At 32.9% G+C, this 21,373-nt stretch overlaps 1 protein-coding gene across 2 annotated transcripts in view; it reads left to right on the top strand.

The window, feature by feature from the left end:
- LOC127718277 (prolow-density lipoprotein receptor-related protein 1-like) overlaps positions 1-21,373 on the top strand; it is a 208,771-nt gene that overhangs the window by 138,490 nt on the left and 48,908 nt on the right. For both annotated transcript variants that reach the window (XM_052224271.1, XM_052224272.1), the window contains 11 exons: positions 1,911-2,138; positions 2,788-2,983; positions 3,952-4,156; positions 5,174-5,366; positions 7,023-7,283; positions 9,177-9,404; positions 10,912-11,064; positions 13,803-13,910; positions 17,609-17,722; positions 18,382-18,507; positions 20,032-20,151. In XM_052224271.1, the coding sequence (XP_052080231.1) occupies positions 1,911-2,138; positions 2,788-2,983; positions 3,952-4,156; positions 5,174-5,366; positions 7,023-7,283; positions 9,177-9,404; positions 10,912-11,064; positions 13,803-13,910; positions 17,609-17,722; positions 18,382-18,507; positions 20,032-20,151 (1,932 nt within the window). The remainder of the gene's footprint in view (positions 1-1,910; positions 2,139-2,787; positions 2,984-3,951; positions 4,157-5,173; positions 5,367-7,022; positions 7,284-9,176; positions 9,405-10,911; positions 11,065-13,802; positions 13,911-17,608; positions 17,723-18,381; positions 18,508-20,031; positions 20,152-21,373) is intronic.

The following is a 21,373-nucleotide window of genomic DNA, read 5'->3' as shown; positions in this document are numbered from 1 at the left end:
TTGAGATAACGTGAAACCTTTTAACTATTCCTCGTTGTCAGTTTCGCCATAGAAATGCTGAAATATATCCATATCTACAGTGTCTTTTTCAATTTCCACCATTTGCATTTTGTTAAAATATTTGTTTTTATTTTTCTTCTACTGCATGCTTTTACCATTAAAATTCCCGCAATTTCAAGCGCAAACGGGACCTTGTATATCCTCAATTCATATGAGGAAAAGTTAGAGAGGACCCGAATGAAAACCGAATGGTATACGAGTCTGGATGAAAAATCCATCATCATCGTGACATATGTTGCGAACAGCAGTGGCGGACGGCGTACGTCATCGCGGCATATGCTGTGTATGGCGTTGAAAGGGTTTAGGAAATATTAAGCTTCTCAATGATCAAAATTAGTGTTTGTCAAAGGGTCAAAGTAAATATTTTGTCAAAATTTTATGAAAATTAAACGAGCGAAATTAATTTTAGTCAAAGTGTTTTGTACCACATTAAAAAGCAAAAATTAAAAAAAAAATTGCCAAATGAGGCATAAGCAATCTATACATGAGGGTAAAAAAACCTTAGTGTGTCGATGAATTCTACATTTTATAAACAGTAAATTTACATAACTTATACTTTTCTTAAGTATCTGATAAATCTCACACACATATAATGCATTTCGAATATTTTTCACTTCACTTCAGCTATTTCTGATGCCTCTTGAAGAGAGACTGCTATGCTCTCTGTTCGTTAAGACCCTTGCAACAAATCTTTGTGGTGGTCAATTGGTGCTTCTTTTTTTGGGAAAATTTCCATCCCTTTCTGATATACCCTCATTTTCTAGTGGCATTCAAAAGTTACCGCCATTCCTCCCAGTTGACCCCTTATTGCAGGAACTACCTATTGTATTTTTTTGTTGATGAGTTCTTGTCCTGTTATTATACTCCCCCATGGTTTTCTATAGCAAGCTGTACTGTAAATTCAGAAATTATTGCGAGGTTTTTACTAATGAGAATAATGCGAATGTGTGAGTATCAAATAATTAAGAACTCGCATTTTGATTTCTGATACATTTTCTGTATGAAATCGCAATAATTAATCTCTGATTTTGTCCATTCTTTAAATATCGCAATAATAAATGCACACCATTATTTCTGAATTAACAACATACAGTTAGCCAGACACCTGTCCTTCCATCAATTCCTTATTCTGTCCATTTGTTTGTTTTTCCATCCCACAATATAACCCCTATTAGAATTTTTAAAATCTGTTTCAGAGTCTTCACCATATAATGACATTGCACACTCATTTTTTGGGGGGTTTGAATTATATTTCAGTGGTTTCCCTATTTTATATAAAGCAAAGTATTAACTTTGTCATAACTTTATATGTGGAGAGTATCATTGTGAGCTTTTCTTGCTGTAGGTCAGTGATATTGTTTGCCTCAAATTACCTCCTAAATACGGCTTTTTCCCCTAGAGAAAATTCCCAATTACTAAAAAAAATGGCCTAAAATTCCTCCCAAAAAGTTACACATTTTCCCCAAACGGTGATGGCATTGGTAGTAATGTACGTAAATTTCGTATTCATGTTATTTTTTTGATATTATAAGTGCTTTTGAGATCCGTGTTTCTTATTAGAATCATTGCAGTGTTTGTAACACGCGTGGTTTTCAATGTATTAAGTACCGTCAATTTCTTCGTTTCCTTCCCCTCCCCAAAAAGTTCCTTTCCGGTTGAAAATGTCTCACAATTCAAAATATTACGTGAAAAAAACTGTTTAAAAAAATTCCCAATTTCCCTAATTTTCCCAAAATATAAGGGGTAGAGGTAGTTTTGAAAAAAGACAACAATATCACTGTAGGTCTAGTGTTGATGAAGATCATTTGTAAATATTTTCTAACTATTATTTATTCATGATTTTTTTTCAGATCATGATGCCTTTTTGCTGTATTCTAAAGTGACATCTATAGAGAGTACACACATGGATGGAGGTATCCAGCGACCGTTGTGGAAGATCGAAAATGAAAATCATATGAAAAATGTTATTGGCATGACTGTTGATGTAGTCAACAAAAGATTATTCTTCAGCGATATTCAGCGTGGAGATATTCAACACGTTCATTTTAATGGCACAAAATTTACTGTTGTAGTCGATTGTAAGTATTAAAGACAAAATTATTTTTTATACAACAAGCAAATGTTTCATAAGTGGTATTAAGTTTGGAGATATTCAACATGTTGATTTTGATAGCACAAAATTTACTGTAGAAATTGATTGTAAGTACTAAAGACAGGTTTATGTATTATACAACAAGCAACTGTTCTTTAGCAAGATTAAGCATGAAGATATTCAACATGTTCATTTTAATGGCACAAAATTTACTGTGGAAATGACTGTAATCACTGAAGTACACTTTAATATGAGTGTTGGTGTTTGACAGGTTATTTGTGAATACCGTGGATTCATTTATTTTCGTGGATACCAATTTTTCGTGGAGAAAGGAACTAATACATTTTTATGAATATTTGATTTCATGGTTTTGCTGAAATCTGCATGCAAGCCTGTAGAAAGTTTTTACTTTGTACAACATTTGAATTCATGCCTTACCTTAACCCACAAAATCCATGAATATAGATATTCCACAAATAATAACAATTCCACAGTACAATAAAATAGTTACTCTTTTTAGTTAAAGAATTTGATAAAAGGTTTGTAAAGCATACCACTTCATTTTTGGGGGGTAAAATTATTTCACAAATGTCCACAAAAGCTTGGTTTTTATATTATTCTTTTATATATTTTAGCGGTTGGTTCAGCCGAAGGATTAGCGTACATGCATGACAATGATAAACCATACTTGTATTACACAAGTTACACAAACTCGTCTATTTGTCGTGTACTATTAAATAGCGACGGAACCAAGGCAGGCCCTGTACAGCCTGTGGTACAACTGGGAGCTAGTGATCACCCCAGGGCCATTGTACTGGATGAGTGCACAAGGTAGGTATTATAATGTAGCTCATATTGTACAGAAAGATATACAAATGGGTGATCACCCCAGGGTCATTGTACTAGACAAGTGCACAAAGAAGGCATTATAATAGCTCATATTGTACCGTGCAAGTTACAAAATTTCACAGTCAGAATCACTTATTAAAATCATGAAAACTAACATTTAAAGATTGAAAAATCAGTAAACGAGAAGCTTTATCCAAATAATAAGTAGTATATTTTATAAACTACTCAAAGAAAGTTTTCCCATACTTCCATCTCATTAGAAAATGATCAAAATTTTTACATAATGATCAGAATTTTGTTTTAAATGAATTTGAATTGGTTATAAGAAAACTAAACAATTATGATAAAATTTGGAGGTAAAAATAGCGCCCTTAAATTTTTTTTTGCCAGGAAAATGTCAGTTGATTTTCATATGTAATCTGTTATGTCATCATATTCACCACATAGTTAAATTAAGTGGGTTGTATGCATTTTCTAACATGGACCATGTGCAAAAATTGTTTAAAATTGTGATCTTCAATTTTAACCACTTCCCTCAAAGTTTGCAAACAGTGTAGTTGTCTAAAATTTGACCAACATAACTGTTGTATTATTGAATACACAAATGGTTGAAGATTAAGAAAACACAAGTTTGAAAGATAAATTGAGATTTTGTTTTACTTTATTTTCAGTCAGAAGTTGTGTCGCTAAACCTTTTTTATGCCCCACCTTCGATAGTAGAGGGGCATTATGTTTTCTGGTCTGTGCATCCGTTCGATCATTCGTTCGTCTGTCCATTCGTCCGTTTGTTCGTCCGTTCGTCTGTCCCGCTTCAGGTTAAAGTTTTTGGTCAAGGTAGTTTTTGATGAAGTTGAAGTCCAATCAATTTGAAACTTGGTACACATGTTCCCTATGATATGAACACATTCTTGTTTTAGTAGTATAGTAGTTAAGCATTGAATGTATTACAGGAGGATGTTTTGGACAAATTGGAATGACTTGTCACCAAGGATACAGAGGTCAACAATGGATGGTTGGGATGTGGTATCAATAATAACAGATGATATCCGAACACCAAATGGTTTGGCCATAGACCACAAAGCACAGCGCCTGTACTGGTCTGATGCAAGATTAGATAAAATTGAGAGATCTGATTTTGATGGAAAAAATCGTGAGGTCAGTTAAAAGGCGGTAATTTAAAAATATGTTTTTACACATGAAAGTTTTACATGTATACAAAAGGAATTTTAAAGCTAGATGAGCCTCACTGTCACAGAGATGACATCCAGAATCCTGTACAAAATGGTTGTGACTATAATGACTATGTGGTATGGGTTTTGCTCATTGTTGAAGGCCGTACAGTGACCTACAGTTATTAACTTCTATGTCATACAGTCTCTGGTGGAGAGTTGTCTCAATTGCAATCATACCACATCTTCTTATTTTTATATAACTATAATGCCATGCAAAGTAACTAAAAATTCCAAGAGTTCTAGTACAAACGAATACCAATTTCAATATTGTGAATTAGTTTTGCATTTGGTAAATAGTCCTGTCACTTGCTCCATATCAAAGATGGATATTTGTATAAGATAATTCTTCATGTTAATTAATTAATCTACAGCATTCAGAAAAGAACCCCCCCCCCCCCCCCCCCCCCCCAAATTCCCTTGAACTGACAGTGTAAATGCATATTGGAATCTAGACCAAATTCAGAACAGATGCAGAACAGCATCTGACATACTCTGTTTGGAATGCAGTCCAGAAACCAGTGAATCCAGTTGGTTACTAGTAAAACAAACACATGTTTGGGAAAAGAACCACAGTTTAATGCTTAGTTTTTCATTTTAATAAAACCACAAACAACAGTACAGTTTTCAAACAATACACAAATTAATTAATGAACAATCTGTGGTATTCCAAACATCCCAAACATGTAAAGAGGACCCAGTAGGGGTAGGTCCATATAAGACTTGAGTGCTCAAGCAAAGTAGTTTAACACCCCCACACATGTTCAAATTCCAGAACCTCGTCAGCTGCTGTTTATAATAGCATATTGATATTTTTCTGTTTCCAAAACTCAGAACCCTTTACAAATTTTTCATATCAAAATGCACAGCTTGAAATGTTTTAATTTGATATACTTAGAAATAATATTTTTAAAGCTTGTATGCTTATATTTGTTTATTACAGGTAATAATTACCACACTCCCCCAGCATTCATTTGGTCTGACCATCTATGGAGATTTTATATATTGGACTGATTGGATGTTAAGAGCTGTTGTCAAAGTGAATAAATATGATGGAAATATTCATTCTATGCTTCGAGACAAGCTAGACAGACAGCCTATGGGACTTGCTGTCTATGCTAAAGATGCTGAAGATTGTAAGTAAAAAGACAGTGATTGTTTTTCACATGGGCATCATCAGCCCAGTGGTCAGCACTTTGTGTTGAAATGAAATATTGTGGATTCATTTATTTTCGTGGATTGAGGAAAAATTGTATTTTAATGGATATTTGATTTCGTGGTTAAGCCAAAGTCTCCATACAGACCTATAGAAATTTTTTTACTCTGATGGACATTTAAATTCATGCTTTACCTATACCCATGATTGAATTAAAATTGGTATCCCACGAATAATAATGAATCCACAGTATCATTGATATGGTAATTTTCATTAAATTTTGTGTAAATAAAATCTTGAATTATATATGAAAGACTAAGGTTTTTCTATCCCCAGGCATAGATGGCCTAAGTCATATTGGACACAACTTTTCTGAATTAACGGTTTGCAATCCCCTTTCAGCTTTATGTTTTACTTGGCCTTCTTGGTAGGGTAACATGTCTTCAGCTTTATGTTTTATTTGGCCTTCTTGGTAGGGTGACATGTCTTCCTGCTGACTGCTACCTTGTCAACTAGCATGTAAAAAATTTGGCACAGCTTGTCTGTCTAGTACAAAGCAGGGTTAGTATTCATATTACATTAACATTTTTATGCAACCGCATTGCGGTTGTATATTGGTATGATGTTGGCGTCGTCGTCGTCGTCCGAAGACACATTGGTTTTCGCACAATAACTTTAGTTTAAGTGATTGGATCTCTATGAAATTTTACCATAAGGTTCAATACCACAAAAGGAAAGTGGGGATTGATTTTGGTGGTTATGGTACCAACAGTTAAGGAATTAGGGGCCAAAAAGGGGCCAAAAATAAGCATTTTTGTAACTTGCAAGGTACCATACCACAAAGGGCAGGCTATGATTGAGTTTGGGGTGATGAATTGTAAGGGGGTTCAAAAAATGGGGGGGGGGGGGGGGGGGGGGTTTCCTTTTTTTCCTTTTTTTTTTCTTTAAAATTTCCATTTTAAGTTGGTTATTTTTGATTTATATATAAAAGAAAATAATAATGATATGGTTTGATTTCATCAAAAATTGAAATATTGGGGTTCTTTGATATGCTGAATCTAACTGTTTATTTAGATTCTTAATTTTTGATCCCGTTTTCAAATTGGTCTACATTAAGGTCCAAAGGGTCCAAAATTAAACTAAATTTGATTTTAACAAAAATTGAATTCTTGGGGTTCTTTGATATGCTGAATCTTATCGTATATGTATTTAGATTTTGGATATTGGACCATAATAGGTAAATTGAAAATTTTTAAGTTCTTAGACCACATTCATTCTGTGTCAGAAACCTATGCTGTGTCAAATATTTAATCACAATCCAAATTCAGAGCTGTATCAAGCTTGAATGTTGTGTCCATACTTGCCCCAACTGTTCAGGGTTCGACCTCTGTGGTTGCATCAAGCTGCGCCCAGCGGAGCATTTTATCTGATCCGGAATATGCATTTAATTTGACGCTGGGAAGTTAAATAGCCATCCATCATCATCTTACAGGTTGAGAGGTCACAATTCTTATGCTCATAATATTGTTCATCAATTTACATGAATTTACGAGTATCACCTACTTCATTATGGGAGTACTTGAGTACTATCTAGTCAAAATTAACATCCTAAATACGTATGATATATGTTTTTCAGGTTCACAAAATCCATGTTATGAAAATGCTTTTGGTTGTTCTGATCTGTGTCATGTGAAAGAAACTGGACAAGCATACTGTACCTGCAGTGATGATAAATATGTTCTGCTGAATGATTCAAAGACATGTGTATCTAAAGACGCCACATGTTCAAAGACAGATTTTGTGTGCCACGACAAACAAAAGTGTATACCCATGGTTGAGGTGTGTGACAATGTTACCAACTGTTTGGATGGTAGTGATGAATTTCCAAATGTCTGCAGTAAGTTCATCTATATTTTCCTGCATAAAGGTTTTTCTAAACATATTGGTGTGCTCAGTGGGTGTCCAATGGGGAGGGGATGTAGATGGCGTACGCCCCCTTTGATCAGCAAATTTTTTTTTTTATGTTTCTCGCAATTTATATGATTCTTTAATAAATCATCCTAAAATGTTTACACCTCACAAAGTTTAACAGTATATATATTCAGTTTTCTGGATTATGCTTCCCTTTCAAAAATCCTGGATCCACCCCTGGTGCTGATTCAAAGAGAGGCTCAGGACCATTCAAGAGTGTAGGAGGCATTGAGAATTTACATTATTTTAAGGAGGGTAACTTAATACAAGATAAAACAAGGGAAGTAACCCGAATTTTTTTTATTTAAAGTGTTTTTAAATACACAAAGCTTTTATTACATAACGGCAGTTAGCCAGAGGTAAAAATCGTTAATTAATTAAGTATGTTTGACACCCAAGCTGTCCAGTGAAGCCATATACTTATACAAGTTCTTTGATTTACAGGTAAAAATTACCTTCATCAGTGACAAAAAAACGTAATTATTGTTGACATCGATGGCAATAAAAAATAGAGACTGACAAATTTTTTGGGTTGAAATTTTGAAAAAAACGGAAGATTTAAATTATTAACAGGAAGGGATGGAAGAGGGCTTAAAAATCAGGAGATTTTGACTCCCGCCGGAAAAATCACATGTCTGTTAACAGGAAGGGATGGAAGAGGGCTTAAAAAGCAGGAGATTTTGACTCCCGCTGGAAAAATCACATGTCTGTTAACAGGAAGGGATGGAAGACGGCTTAAAAAGCAGGGGATTTTGACTCCTGCCGGAAAAATCACATGTCTATTTTTGGTGAAAAAATACTCTAAAGTATGATGGTTGTGGGTAAAATTTTAAAGTTCCCGTCCACCCTCTTGACATATATTTTAATGGAAGAGCTTTACATGATATTGTATGAGGGTCTAGATGAGATTTACAGAATAGAGAAAAATGGGCCAAACTACAGAAAAATGGCAAAAAAAAATAAGGAATAGAAAAAATTAGGGCAAATAGATAAAGAATAGAGAATTGTGGGTAAAAAGTATAAAGAATAGAGAGTAATGGGGAAAAATTATAAAGAATAGAGAAAAATGACCTAAAAAATGAATGAATTCAGAAATGAAGACCCCTATCCAGATCCTCTTGTTTTGCTATACTACTATTCAGAAATGTAATGCATGCATTTATTATTGTGAATCACTGATTACTGGTAAAAATGCAGGATCTAATTAATGCGATTGCGAAATTTTGTTGACAAAATCATCAATGAAATTATGAATGCAAGTTTTTGTTATTGTGAACCATATACTGTCACATTTACGCATTAATAAAAACATTGCAATAATTTCTGAATTTGTGAAATGTGAATAAAATGTGACTCAAATGAACATTTTAGCATAGTCTCAGTTCATATTGATGTCTCCTGTAAAGTTCCGAAAGTCTGACATTTTCTTTTTTCCTGAAAGAAATGCTTAAGCAATTTGGGTTTAAAGAAAGGAAACTAGATTCATGAATATAGATTTATTAAATTACTGTAAAATCAGAAAGTACCATTTGCATTTATTTATTGCGATTTTGGAATAATGGCCAAAAATGAAAGATTAATTATTGCGATTTCACGAAAAATCTGCATACAGATATATGCATCAAATATCATAATACAAGTTCTTTTATTGCAATACTCACCTAGTCGCATTATTAGTATTAATAAAAACCTTGCAATAATTTCAGAATTCACAATATTTAACTTCTGTTTCAAAAGAGTGCTTAAAAAGCATTTAGGAAACTGCCTTTTACAAAAGCCTTGCTGATTAATAAGTTATCGTTATGATATATGATTTTAGGAAAAATGCCCTGCCCAGGAGGAACATTCAAATGTGACAATCACAAATGTTTGGGACTCAAGCTCAGATGCAATGGTATTAATGAATGTGGTGATTACTCCGATGAGTTCAACTGTACATGTGACACGGAGACGGAGTTCATGTGCAATGATAGAGCTTGTATTCAGAAGTCATTTGTCTGCGACAGAGATAAAGATTGTGTTGATCACTCTGATGAAATTAATTGTAGTAAGTTTATCTCCTTTTCTCTAAGTTTTACCCGATTTATCCTTTTCCTGACCTGTTGATTATTTTTATTTAATCAACGTGTGGTTTGTTTGATGTCAAGTCTTCATTGGTCAAAATTTCGATTATGAAGTCAAAAATTCTTGCTTTCCTCTGAATTTCCTATTGTGACGTCATGAAAAAAGGCGACCTTGCCTGATGACGTCACATAGAAAGAACACATCTTTTTGCAGATCATTTAAAAAAAAAGAATTGAGTTTGTCTGCATATTGTCTAAAAATCATTAGAGAAATAGATTCCACCACCAAATCTTGTGCAATACGATATTTATTCACTTTCGACAGTTAAAAAAAAAGGTAAGCCTCACGTTTTAAATTTGAAAATTTAAGTGTCTCGAGTTGATAAATATCATATCACACTCGATGCAGTGGTAGAATTATAGATTATCCTTGATCATCTCAACGAGATTGATTTTTATCGCTTGAGCCGGTACGGCGAAAGTGAGAAAAGCAATCGAGTTGAGATGACTAATGATAATCTGTTTATCGCTATTTTACCTATGACGACGTTGTCAATTTCATGTCAATTTCATTAGCAACGCCACGTGCCCCCTTAGTTTCTAGTGATAATTTTTCATATCACTCGACTCCGCTGAGAAAGGAAATTATCAGTCAGCAAGATCAAAGGAAAATTTCGTAAAATAGTGATACTTTATATTTATACTGTTTAATTGTATTGATGATTTGTTTTCGTTGCTTGATTATGCTTATTTATCTCGCTTGCATGATTATGTGCATTTATAGATAAATATATGTGAATGCCAAAAAAAAAAAAAAATTTTTTATCTCCCTTAGATATGATCACTTAAAAGAAGAAAGATTTGGTTCTTAAGACAGCATTGAATTTGTATACATGTGACAAGCATGAGAACAACACATTGATTATTTTCAACAAATACACTTAGCTATTTATTAATAGAATTAATATTTTTCCACTGAAAAATCAATACATTTTTTCCACTGAAAAATCAATATATTTTTTCCACTGAAAAATCAATACATTTTTTTCCACTGAAAAATCAATACATTTTTTCCACTGAAAAATCAGTACATTTATTCTGAATAATCAAAACATTTTTACTGAGCAAAAAAAGTTAGCAACAAATATTTATAATTTCATTTTTCAAAAAAATATAAACTTTTAAACAAAACAATAAATTAATTATTGTATCAAAGAAAATAAATCATAAGGTTCAAATTTTACTAGTACTCTGGCTACCTCCACCAATCAAAACTGGCCACCATGATTTAGTCATTATTTCAGGCCTTTCTGTCATAAAACTTTACTCAGTACTTGGAATACAAAATTTGTGCTCGAAACATCAAATCCAGTATTTTGATAAGTTCGTTGATTTCTGAGTATGTTAATTGTACTGCACGACCTGAAATTGGTGTTACAGACCAAAAATCAATCAATCAATTATATTTGAATATTATTTCTTTGATTTCAGATTTGACATGTGACATTGATTCATTTGGTGACACAAAGGAAACTGTGATACCATGTAATACAACATCTCAGTGTATTTTACAAAGTTGGATCTGTGATGGCACGATTGACTGTTGGGACAGTAATGATGAGAAAAACTGTCCTGCAAGTGAAGGTAGGTATACGTTATGGTCTTATAGCAGATAACTGTCCTAGTAAAAGTGAAAGTATGTATACATAATGGTTTAATGGAGGAAAACTGTCTTAGTATTAAAAGGTGAAAGTAGGTATACATAATGGTTTAATGGAGCAAAAGTGTCCTAGTAAAATTGAAAGTATGTATACATAATTGTTTAATGGAGGAAAAATGTCTTAGTAAAGGTGAAAGTAGGTATACATAATGAGCAATAGAGAGAATAGACGTCTCTAAACACAATAATAGCTTTTAAGGAGCTTAAGAAAGTTAAAGCCATATTAATTATGTCATGTGTATCAGCGTAAACCTCTAAACACAATAGCTTCAAAGGAGCTTTAGTAAGTTAAAGCCATATTAAGTATGTCATGTGTATCAGCTGAAAAAAAATTATGACAAATAAAATGTATAAGTAATGTGAAAAAAACATAATTAACAGCCCCTGTTGATGATTCATTGCCTGACCGATTTCAATCCATCATTGACCTTCTTGAGAGGCAGAATGATGGATTTATTGACTGATTGTTGGTTACTTAATGTCCAGTAGTATGATCGATTGAAAGTGGCACTCTATTTTATATAGTGTCTTAAAGTTATTCATTTACGGATAATTATCTGTTATCCATAACCAGATAGGTTGGTATACATAATGGTCTTATGGGGGATAAGGGTGCTTGTGAAAGTAGATCTAATAGAGGAAAATGTCCTAATAAAAGTGAAACCTGTATTAGGCAGTCACTCTTGGGAAGTATAAAAAGTGACAGTTCAAGAAAGGTGACCCTTTAAATGAGGTTCCGAATTATTCCTATTCTGACATCGCACACGGCCTTGATCTGGGCAAAGTGTTTTAGTGTTTTGAATCGGTAGAGTTATCTTTCTTGAGGCAGTGAAATAAAAAATGGCAGTTTCCAGCGCTGTAAAATTGAAGAATACATTCGAAATATGTTTACATTCGTGGCGAAATAGGTGGATGATACAGCTTTTAATGGAAACGGAAAGGTGTGGATAATGTGGGAATTCACAAGTTCACCTCCCATTGCGCCATCTCCGTTGCAAATGGGTTCTGATTTTCATTTTGACTTTGATACTGATTGCATATATTTTTCACCCCCAGTTTTTGGTGGAGTTTGTGTTGCTCAGTCTTTTGTTTACTATGTTGTGTTTTGTTTACTGTTGTTTGTCTTTTGATGATTTTTATACGCCCGTCAAATTTTTGACGGGACGTATTATGTTATACAAATGTCTGGCGTCCGTCTGTCTGTCTGTCCGTCTGTCTGTCCTTCTGTCTGTCCGTCTGTCTGTCTGTTCGTCTGTCTGTCCGGCGTAAACATGTCGCACCGTAACTTGAGAATGACTTATCCAAATTTCATGAAACTTAACATAGTTGTTTCTTATGATGGTCAAATGATCTATATACTTTTTGGTGAAAATAAGATTAAAACTTTTTGAGTTACAGGACTTAGTAACTAAAACAGGTGTGTGTTTTTTTTCACATGTCGCGCCGTATCTCAAAAACAATTTATGATTATTGCTTAAAACTTTACACACTTCTTAGTTATATTAATCTCAAGATCTGTATACTTTTTAATGATGATTCAAAATTTTATTTTAGAGATATTAAGTATTTTGTTAAAAAAGGGGGAGGGGTTTTTCACATTACGCGCCGTATCTCAAAAACAGTTTATGATTATTGCTTAAAACTTTACACACTTCTTAGTTATATTAACCTTAAGATCTGTATACTTTTTGGTGATGATTCAAAATTTTATTTTTGAGTTATTGAGTATTTTGTAAAAAAAGGGGGAGGGGTTTTTCACATGTCGCGCCGTATCTCTAAAACAATTTATGATTATTGCTTCAAATTTTACACACTTCTTAGTTATATTAATCTTAAGATCTGTATACTTTTTAGTTTTGATTCAAAATTTTATTTTTTGGATATTGATTTTTTTTTTTTTTAAAAGGGGGGTTTTCACATGTCGCGCCGTATCTCAAAAACGATTTATGATTATTGCTTAAAATTTTACACACTTCTTAGTTATATTAATCTAATGATCTGTATACTTTTTGGTTTTGATTCAAAATTTTATTTTAGAGATATTGAGTTTTTTGTAAAAAAAAAAGGGGGTTTTCGCATGTCACGGCGTATGTCAGAAACTATTTATGCTTATTGCATAAAAATTCACACACAAGACGACGGGCGTATCATGCGCTCATGGCGCAGCTGTTTATTCTTTTTTATGCCCCACCTACGATAGTAGTAGGGGCATTATGTTTTCTGGTCTGTGCGTCCGTTCGTTCGTCTGTCCCGCTTCAGGTTAAAGTTTTTGGTCAAGGTAGTTTTTGATGAAGTTAAAGTCCAATCAACTTAAAACTTAGTACACTTGTTCCCTATGATATGAACTTTCTAATTTTAATGCCAAATTAGAGTTTTGACCCCAATTTCACAGTCCACTGAACATAGAAAATGATAGTGTGAGTGGGGCCTGTGTGTACTATGGACACATTCTTGTTTGTCATGGCATTGTCAGATTTTTTAGTTTTGACTAATGAGCTTAAATGTCCCTTTGGTATTATTCACCTCTCTTTTTCAGATTTTTTTTTTTTGGCTACCATTTGCATGGACATGTTTTACAACATTACCAGTTGTCAGTTGTGACTATAATATAGCCCTTTATTATCAAGAAATAAACAGTAATTTCAATATTTTTATATTGTAGATTGTCCAGCTGGTAAATTCCGTTGTCACAGTGGTAGTTGTATACCAAATAGTTGGATGTGTGACACAGACAACGACTGTGGAGATAACTCTGATGAAAAAGATTGTAGTAAGTTATTTCCCTTGACAAAGTTCTCTCTATCTTTGAAGTATTAAAAGGAGATAACTCTGATGAAAAAAATTGTAATAAGTTATTTCCTTTCTTAAAGCTCAGTATTTAAAGGAGATAACTCTGATGAGAAAAATTGTAGTAAGTTATCTCCCTTGTTAAAGTTCTCTCTCTCTTTGAGGAAGTACACCACTAATTCATGGCCCCATTGCTTTCTATGTTAAATTCCTCAATTTCAAGCAGACACAGCTCTTTTGTTTCAAGTTCAAATAAAGTGACAATCATTGCATGTCAAAGCAACACTTTATGGTGTCTTGTACTGGAAAAATCAACATACCTTTAATGGCATATAAGAAAGAACTGGTTCCCGGAACTTCGGATGTACCAAAACAGGTACTTCAGATCTGACATACAGGCAAAAAGTACCCTCTTTATAAAATTTGGTGCAGTTTTTTAATATTCAAAATTATAAGTCAAAAAGTGTTCTACAATGATCACCAGTCATTCAGCTTTCATTTGATACCAACAATACCTAAATATTCTACATATTTTGAAAGTTACACTCATGCGTAGGAACTATTTTGTGTTAAATATGTACCACTTTCTGGTATGTGCTTTCTGGCCGGGCCGAATTAGTGGTGTTACACCTATAACAGAGCCAAACTTGCTATACTGACTTCAGCATCACTTTATTTCATTCTATGATCTATTTCAAGCAATAAAAAGCACATAAAGCTTAAGTCCAAATACTATTTTACTAATTTTAAGCTCAAATTGGACTGGTAGTAACATATAGGTTATTCAAAGAAAACTGCATATGGATATTATAAATGGCCAATATACTTATTTTATTCTCAATATCATTGTTGTATTTAATAATTTCTGTTAGGAAAACAATGTGCTTACCAATAGTCATATTTCACCAGAGTTTGTTCATTTAATAAAAATATATTAGACCAAACCTAAGACATAATTGAGAAAATTGTCCCCCCTTTTTTCTTCAAATTGGAAAAGGGACATTTTTGGTATAAACCATACTTCTGTGGTACAACATAGATTATAAAGAGCAATTTATATATTTTTCAGCTGGATAACTTGCTAAACTGGTTCAAAATTGCATGTACAGTGAGATTTTGGAATTCTTATATGAGTATATACCAATTGCCTAGATTGTAAAAGGCTATCATAAGAAAACCAATAAAACTTGAAAAATCATAGGATTATTTGACCAAGAGCTATTTTTTTACCATAAACAAGTCATTATATACATGTTTTATTGATTGCAATCCCAAATAATGCAAAAAAAAGAATTTGGAGTCAAGTCTTAACTGCATGCATGTTGTGTAACCATAAAAGGCTAAAATACCTGATTATGTCAATTTAAGAGCTGAAATTTCCCATAAACAGAATGGTTCATCCAAAAAAGATGATTAAACATGTTTACTTACATCAAATATGACTTATTTTCATTGGAATAGGTACAACTTCTAAAAATTGAATTTCTGATGATTCTCTGTAATAGGAAGTACACCACTAATTCATGGCCCCATTGCAAAAAGTACCCTCTTTATAGAATTTGGTGCAGTTTTTTAATATTCAAAATTATAAGTCAAAAAGTGTTCTACAATGATCACCAGTCATTCAGCTTTCATTTGATACCAACAATACCTAAATATTCTACATATTTTGAAAGTTACACTCATGCGTAGGAACCATTTTGTGTTAAATATGTACTACTTTCTGGTATGTGCTTTCTGGCCGGGCCGAATTAGTGGTGTTACACCTATAAAGTATTAAAAGGAGATAACTCTGATGAGAAAAATTGTAGTAAGTTATTTCCCTTGTTTAAGTCTTCTCTTTCTTTGAAGATAAAAAAAGAAGAAAAAATAATTGAGATTTGAAAATAGGTCCAAGGACACAGTTATCGTCCTTTGGTTTTCGTTGTCTACAAATATAGTCCCTAGTGTGAACAGTGTATAACTTGCATTTTTTTTTTATACACTTTCCCAATTTATTTCTTGATATTTTATGCATGAAATATTGAGTAAGGGGATGAAATTACATGTTAAAAAAATTTGGGTGCTGAATCTTTATGTTAAGTAGTGATTTGGTCCAGTTAAAAAAGGTCAAAAATTAGAATGTCTGAAGCTGTCAAACTGAATTTTAGCCCCCCTTAACACAGAATTGTCAATATTTTGAGTTAGAGCTGGTAGAAGTTTCTATAATTTTGACATTATTTGTATCAATAGTAGTACACTACACTGTAAAAATCTTTTTGAGATAGAGCAGGTGCGATTTTTTTAATTTGAATTTATTTTCTAAAAGAAATGCACTACGAAATAACTGTGTTCTCGGGCCAATAGAGAAAAGAAAATGTTTTTGAGTGGTTTTCATATAGTATTTGCCAATTTGACTTTAGCATAGACTGTCTTCACGATAAACTTTTAATCTACAGTCCCGAAGCTCAATATTTGGAAAATTTTAGTTGAATTCTGTTGGCCTGTATAGAAGATTTTAACAGGCCTGAAAGCAATTTTACAAGCCTTGGCTGCTGGGCCTGTGGTTAAGCATGAAGACTGTGTCGAACTAAGGTCTGAAAGTTTCTTTTTATATTATCTGAAGTAAGGACAATGAAAATATTTTCATTGCAATGGGGTTCAATAGTCACTAAGAAAATTTAATTTCATATAATGTTATCATTGCTTTTCATTATTTTATTAACAGGATTGAACTGGAAATCATTAGGTTCAATGTACGTCCCTAAATTGGTTTCTTTTCTCTAACTTTAGTTTGCCTCAATCAAATGTTTTGAAAGTTGCACACAATGCTCATTACGACCAAACACAGATCAAGCATGACTTTGGGTGGCATCACTTTCACCATTCTCGAGTTATGTCTATAAATGGAAAAATTGTAATAAATATCTTTAAATTTCAGAAAAATAAGAAAACAAAGTCAATAGGTTTGAATTAATACATTCATTCTTGCATATTTCATATTTAGATTTAAATGGTTGACTGATGTTTGCTGAACACTCCTCAGTCAAAAGGGCTTTATGGCAGCAGCAGCAGCTGTCTTAAAAGTAGCCTATCCACTTCTTGAAATTGTAAATGATGTCATTCTTAGATGTAGACATATGCTTGCTTAACCTCCAGTGGTAAATATACCATGAATATTCAGGACAATTATGGATGAAAGTGCATAAAAAGACATTGTTATGCCCCTGCCCCGGCAGAGGGGTTATTAAGTTATACCCTTGTCTGTCAGTACATCCCTCCCAAAATTAGTTTCTATTTTCTTATTTTAATTTCCCTCAATCAAATGTTATGAAACTTATACATAATGCTTATTACCACCAAACACAGATCAAGTTAGAATATGGGTGGTGTCACTTTTGTTGTTTTAGAATTTTATCCCTTTATAATGGAAAATCTGGCAAATTTTCAGTTTCCGCACCGACTTTACTTAGCCACAACGAAATGTTCTGAAATTTATACACAATGCTTATTACCGCCAAACACAGACCAAGTTTGAATATGGGTGGCGTCAATTTTGCCGTTATCCGGTTATGTCCCGTTATAAATGGGAAAAATTGGCAAATTTGCAGTTTCTGCACTCTAACTTTACTTTGCCACAACAAAATTGAATTAGTAGATTGACACATTCTACTTTTTTATTTGATTTATATTTTTTTTCAGATGTAACCTGTGGGGACTTGTTTGCCTGTACTGATGGAACATGCCTCCCTAAATCTTGGGAGTGTGATGGACATCCAGATTGTCCAGATAAAAGTGATGAAACTAATGGATGTCGTGAGTTATCTTCTCTTTGTTATTCATTTCTCCTGTTTTCAAAGAACTTACAATATATACAAACATACAATTGGATGAGAAGATGTAGGCAATCTTCCTTCACCAGTTATTTAAATGGAATAGCAGTAATGTAAAGCATGGAGGGAATCCAAGAAACTTAAAAAAAACCCAATTTGGTAATGCTTTGATTCCCTCCAACCAAAGATTGGGATAAGTAGAAAACACTTAATGCAGTTCTGTCAAAGTACTTGTAATTCATGTATATCAGTTTTCACTTTTTGTGACATTTAAGTTATTTTTTTCGGTCTAAGAATTCCTTTTTCCAAATTTTGCACTGACAGGTTAATTGAAAATGTGCTTAAATCTTAGTACTGTAAATTCAGAAATTATTACAATAATTTTATAAAGGCAAAAATCGGTACAGTAATAAAAACTTGCATAATTTCAGTAGTGAGTTTCCATCATAAAATGTTTGCAATGGCATTAATTAGATTTCACATTTTTGCCAGTGATCAGGGATTTGCAATAATAAATGCACACATTAATTTATGAATTTATAGTCCTTGATCAATGAAATATTTTTCTCCAAATCTTACATCCCTTTGTGATAATATGGGAACTAGATTGAAAAATGGATATATTAATCATTTCTTTTACAGTTACACCAAACAGAACATGTAAAACAGATGAATATAGATGCCACAATGGTCGCTGCATATCTAATTCTTGGACATGTGATGGGGATTCTGACTGTCCTGATGGGGAGGATGAAAAAGCTAATTGTTGTAAGTTTATATGAAACTAGTGTTATCTCCCTTAATGGTTATTTTATTGTCCTGTTGTCAATGTTAAGAATTTTTTGTGGATAAATCTGAAACATGAGTTAGCTCCCCTGTACATTCTTTGCTTTTCTTTGGTGTGTATTTCTTGAGATCTTGAATGTTTGAATAAAAATTTGACTATATGTATATATTTCTACTTTCCTAAAAAACATTTGAAATTTTATAGACCTTTTAATGAAATAACAACCTCAGACCTTTTCTTTATTACAATGTAGAAATATATTATGATATGACAGTACGCTAAACTTTTGGTGTACCAGAAGTGCTCTCTTCTGAAGAATAAATTTAATGAACATTATTACCTTGTAAAAAATTAGTTAGTTTAAACAGTATTTATTAATGAAAAATTACAACAATAAGGTATATGGGATTCAGAAACAAGTTTGAAAAAACTTTTATAAATCCCCCCCCCCCCCCCAAAAAAAAATAACATCTATTTAACAAACAATATGACGTGCCAACAGTATATTCAGTTTAAGGTAGCATATAATAAATTTGAATTAATACCAAAAAACAAAACAAAATAAACTAACAAATAAAAAAAACCCAACGAAACAGTAAACTTTTACTTTCTTTTTTCTAAAAATTAGTTGCTTCCCATTGTTTGACTTTCTTGTAGACAAATTTGTGCTAGCATTGATTGATTTTTTTATTTTGAAAATGAGCTGCCTTTCAATGACATTATTGTTCCAATGGTACTTAATGTGGGAAAGTAAAATGCAATATACCATTATTATCAGTTTCTACTGTAAACTGATCACATTTGTTTTACTGTAAATTTAAAATTTATTGCGATGTTTTTATTGTTACGAAATATCTTGTGATATCACACGTCCCTTTGATTACATTGAAAAGATTAAAAATACAAATTAAAATCATATTTTCTGAACAATCTCAAAAATTTTAAATAAGTATTTAGATTTTGATTTAAACAATTTGAAAGATACTTTTTTCCAACATTTTAAACCATAAGGTTCTTTTTTAAAGAAAATAAGAAAAAATTAAAATAAAAGGAATCTGTCAGTCCATCCATCCGTCCCATGAATATTTTTCATTGCACCTTTCTCAGGAACTAGATTACAAGGATTTTTGAAATTTGGTTTCAGGGTTTATATGAGTCAGCTATACCGTGTGATGCGTTTTCAGACTCATCACTCAATAACTTCCTGTTTACCTTATACTTTTAGCGTGGCGGGGGTATCATTAGTGAGTAGTAGCTCACAGATTCACTTGTTTATGCTATTTTAATAAATTATATGTCTCTGTTTTCACTATTCCATGGTTACATTTAATCTCCTAAGAAGCAGGAAGACTCCATGGTTGGAAGTCATTAATTTTTTTAGAAAACCCTGATCATTTTTTTGTTCCATCTTGTTACAATTTTCTGCTCTCATTTTACGATTCACACTGAAGTACTAAATTGGGTGTGATAACATTATGTTAGAACTGTGTTTCTTTTAATTTCAGCATCTGTTTCATGTGAAGCAAAAGAATTCCGATGTAACAACAACAATTGTATAAGGGATATATTTTTCTGTGACCATGACGACGACTGCGGAGATAATAGTGATGAACCTGCAGCTTGTCGTAAGTAGTTTCTATGACAATTAATCTGTTTATTTTTTTTTATCCCCCAGCCGGGGTGGGGGGGGGGGGGGGGGGGAATTCAGGGTTACACTTGTCCATCTGCCATCTGTCTGTATGTATGCATGTCCCAACATTAGTTTCCATTCTCTAACTTTAGTTTGCCTCAACCAAATGTTATGAAACTTATATACAATGCTTATTATCACAAAACAAGTTCGAATTTGCGGGGGCATCATATGTGTTTCATGGACACATTCTCCATTTATTTTTTAAATAAGAATATGTGATATGATTGCCATTGAGACAACTATCTACCAGAGTCCAAATATCACGGATGTAAGCAGCTATAGGTTACAGTACAACAATGAGCAAAACCCATACCATATAGTCATGATAGTCAGCTATAAAAGTCCTTAAACATGACAAAATGTGAAATGATTCAAACAAGAAAACCAACAGTCTGAATGGGATATTCCTAAATGGGAGGAGCTAAACTGCACCCAGGTTTATGTACAAGCAAACAAAGGAAGCTAAATGCTGCAAATGGTCACTAATTTACCAGACATGCATATTTGTATTGGACCTGATGTAATTAAACCTTCTGCTAAGAACATGTGATAAACTTTAAATCTAGCTGATTGAGATATGATAATAAATTTGTCTTCTCAATAGTAAAGAAAACACACATCTTGGGAATATCTTAAAATAATGACTACTGAGTGTAATGAATATCAAACTATATATAAACATACCTTGAATAACATATAAGTGCCTATAACAAAAACGAAATATGACAGACTGGAACCAATGATTTCTCTTGAACTGTAAAAAAGGTTATAAGAGTCAATTTTTTCATCTATACTGTTTTGTGGTTATTGAAATATTATATTTAAACCTGTTGAGACAGTTAAATAAAAAAAAAAAAAAAAACTGTGAAAGGATTTTAGGATAAAATAAAATTGAGAATGGAAATGGGGAATGTGTCAAAGAGACAACAACCCGACCAAAGAGCAGAAAACAGCCCAAGGCCACCAATGGGTCTTCAACACAGCACGAAAATCCCACACCCGGAGGTGGGCTTCAGCTGGCCCCTTAACAAAAATGTGTACTAGTTCAGTGAAAATGGACGACACACTAAACTCCGAAACATATAAATGAAAAAAAACTAAAAAAAACATACAAGACTAACAAAGGCCAGAGGCTCCTGACTTGGGACAGGTGC

The sequence above is a fragment of the Mytilus californianus genome, unplaced genomic scaffold, assembly GCF_021869535.1.
Source record: "Mytilus californianus isolate M0D057914Y unplaced genomic scaffold, xbMytCali1.0.p SCAF_10, whole genome shotgun sequence".
Taxonomy (NCBI): Eukaryota; Metazoa; Mollusca; class Bivalvia; order Mytilida; family Mytilidae; genus Mytilus; species Mytilus californianus.
This window is presented reverse-complemented; position numbering and strand designations above follow the sequence as displayed.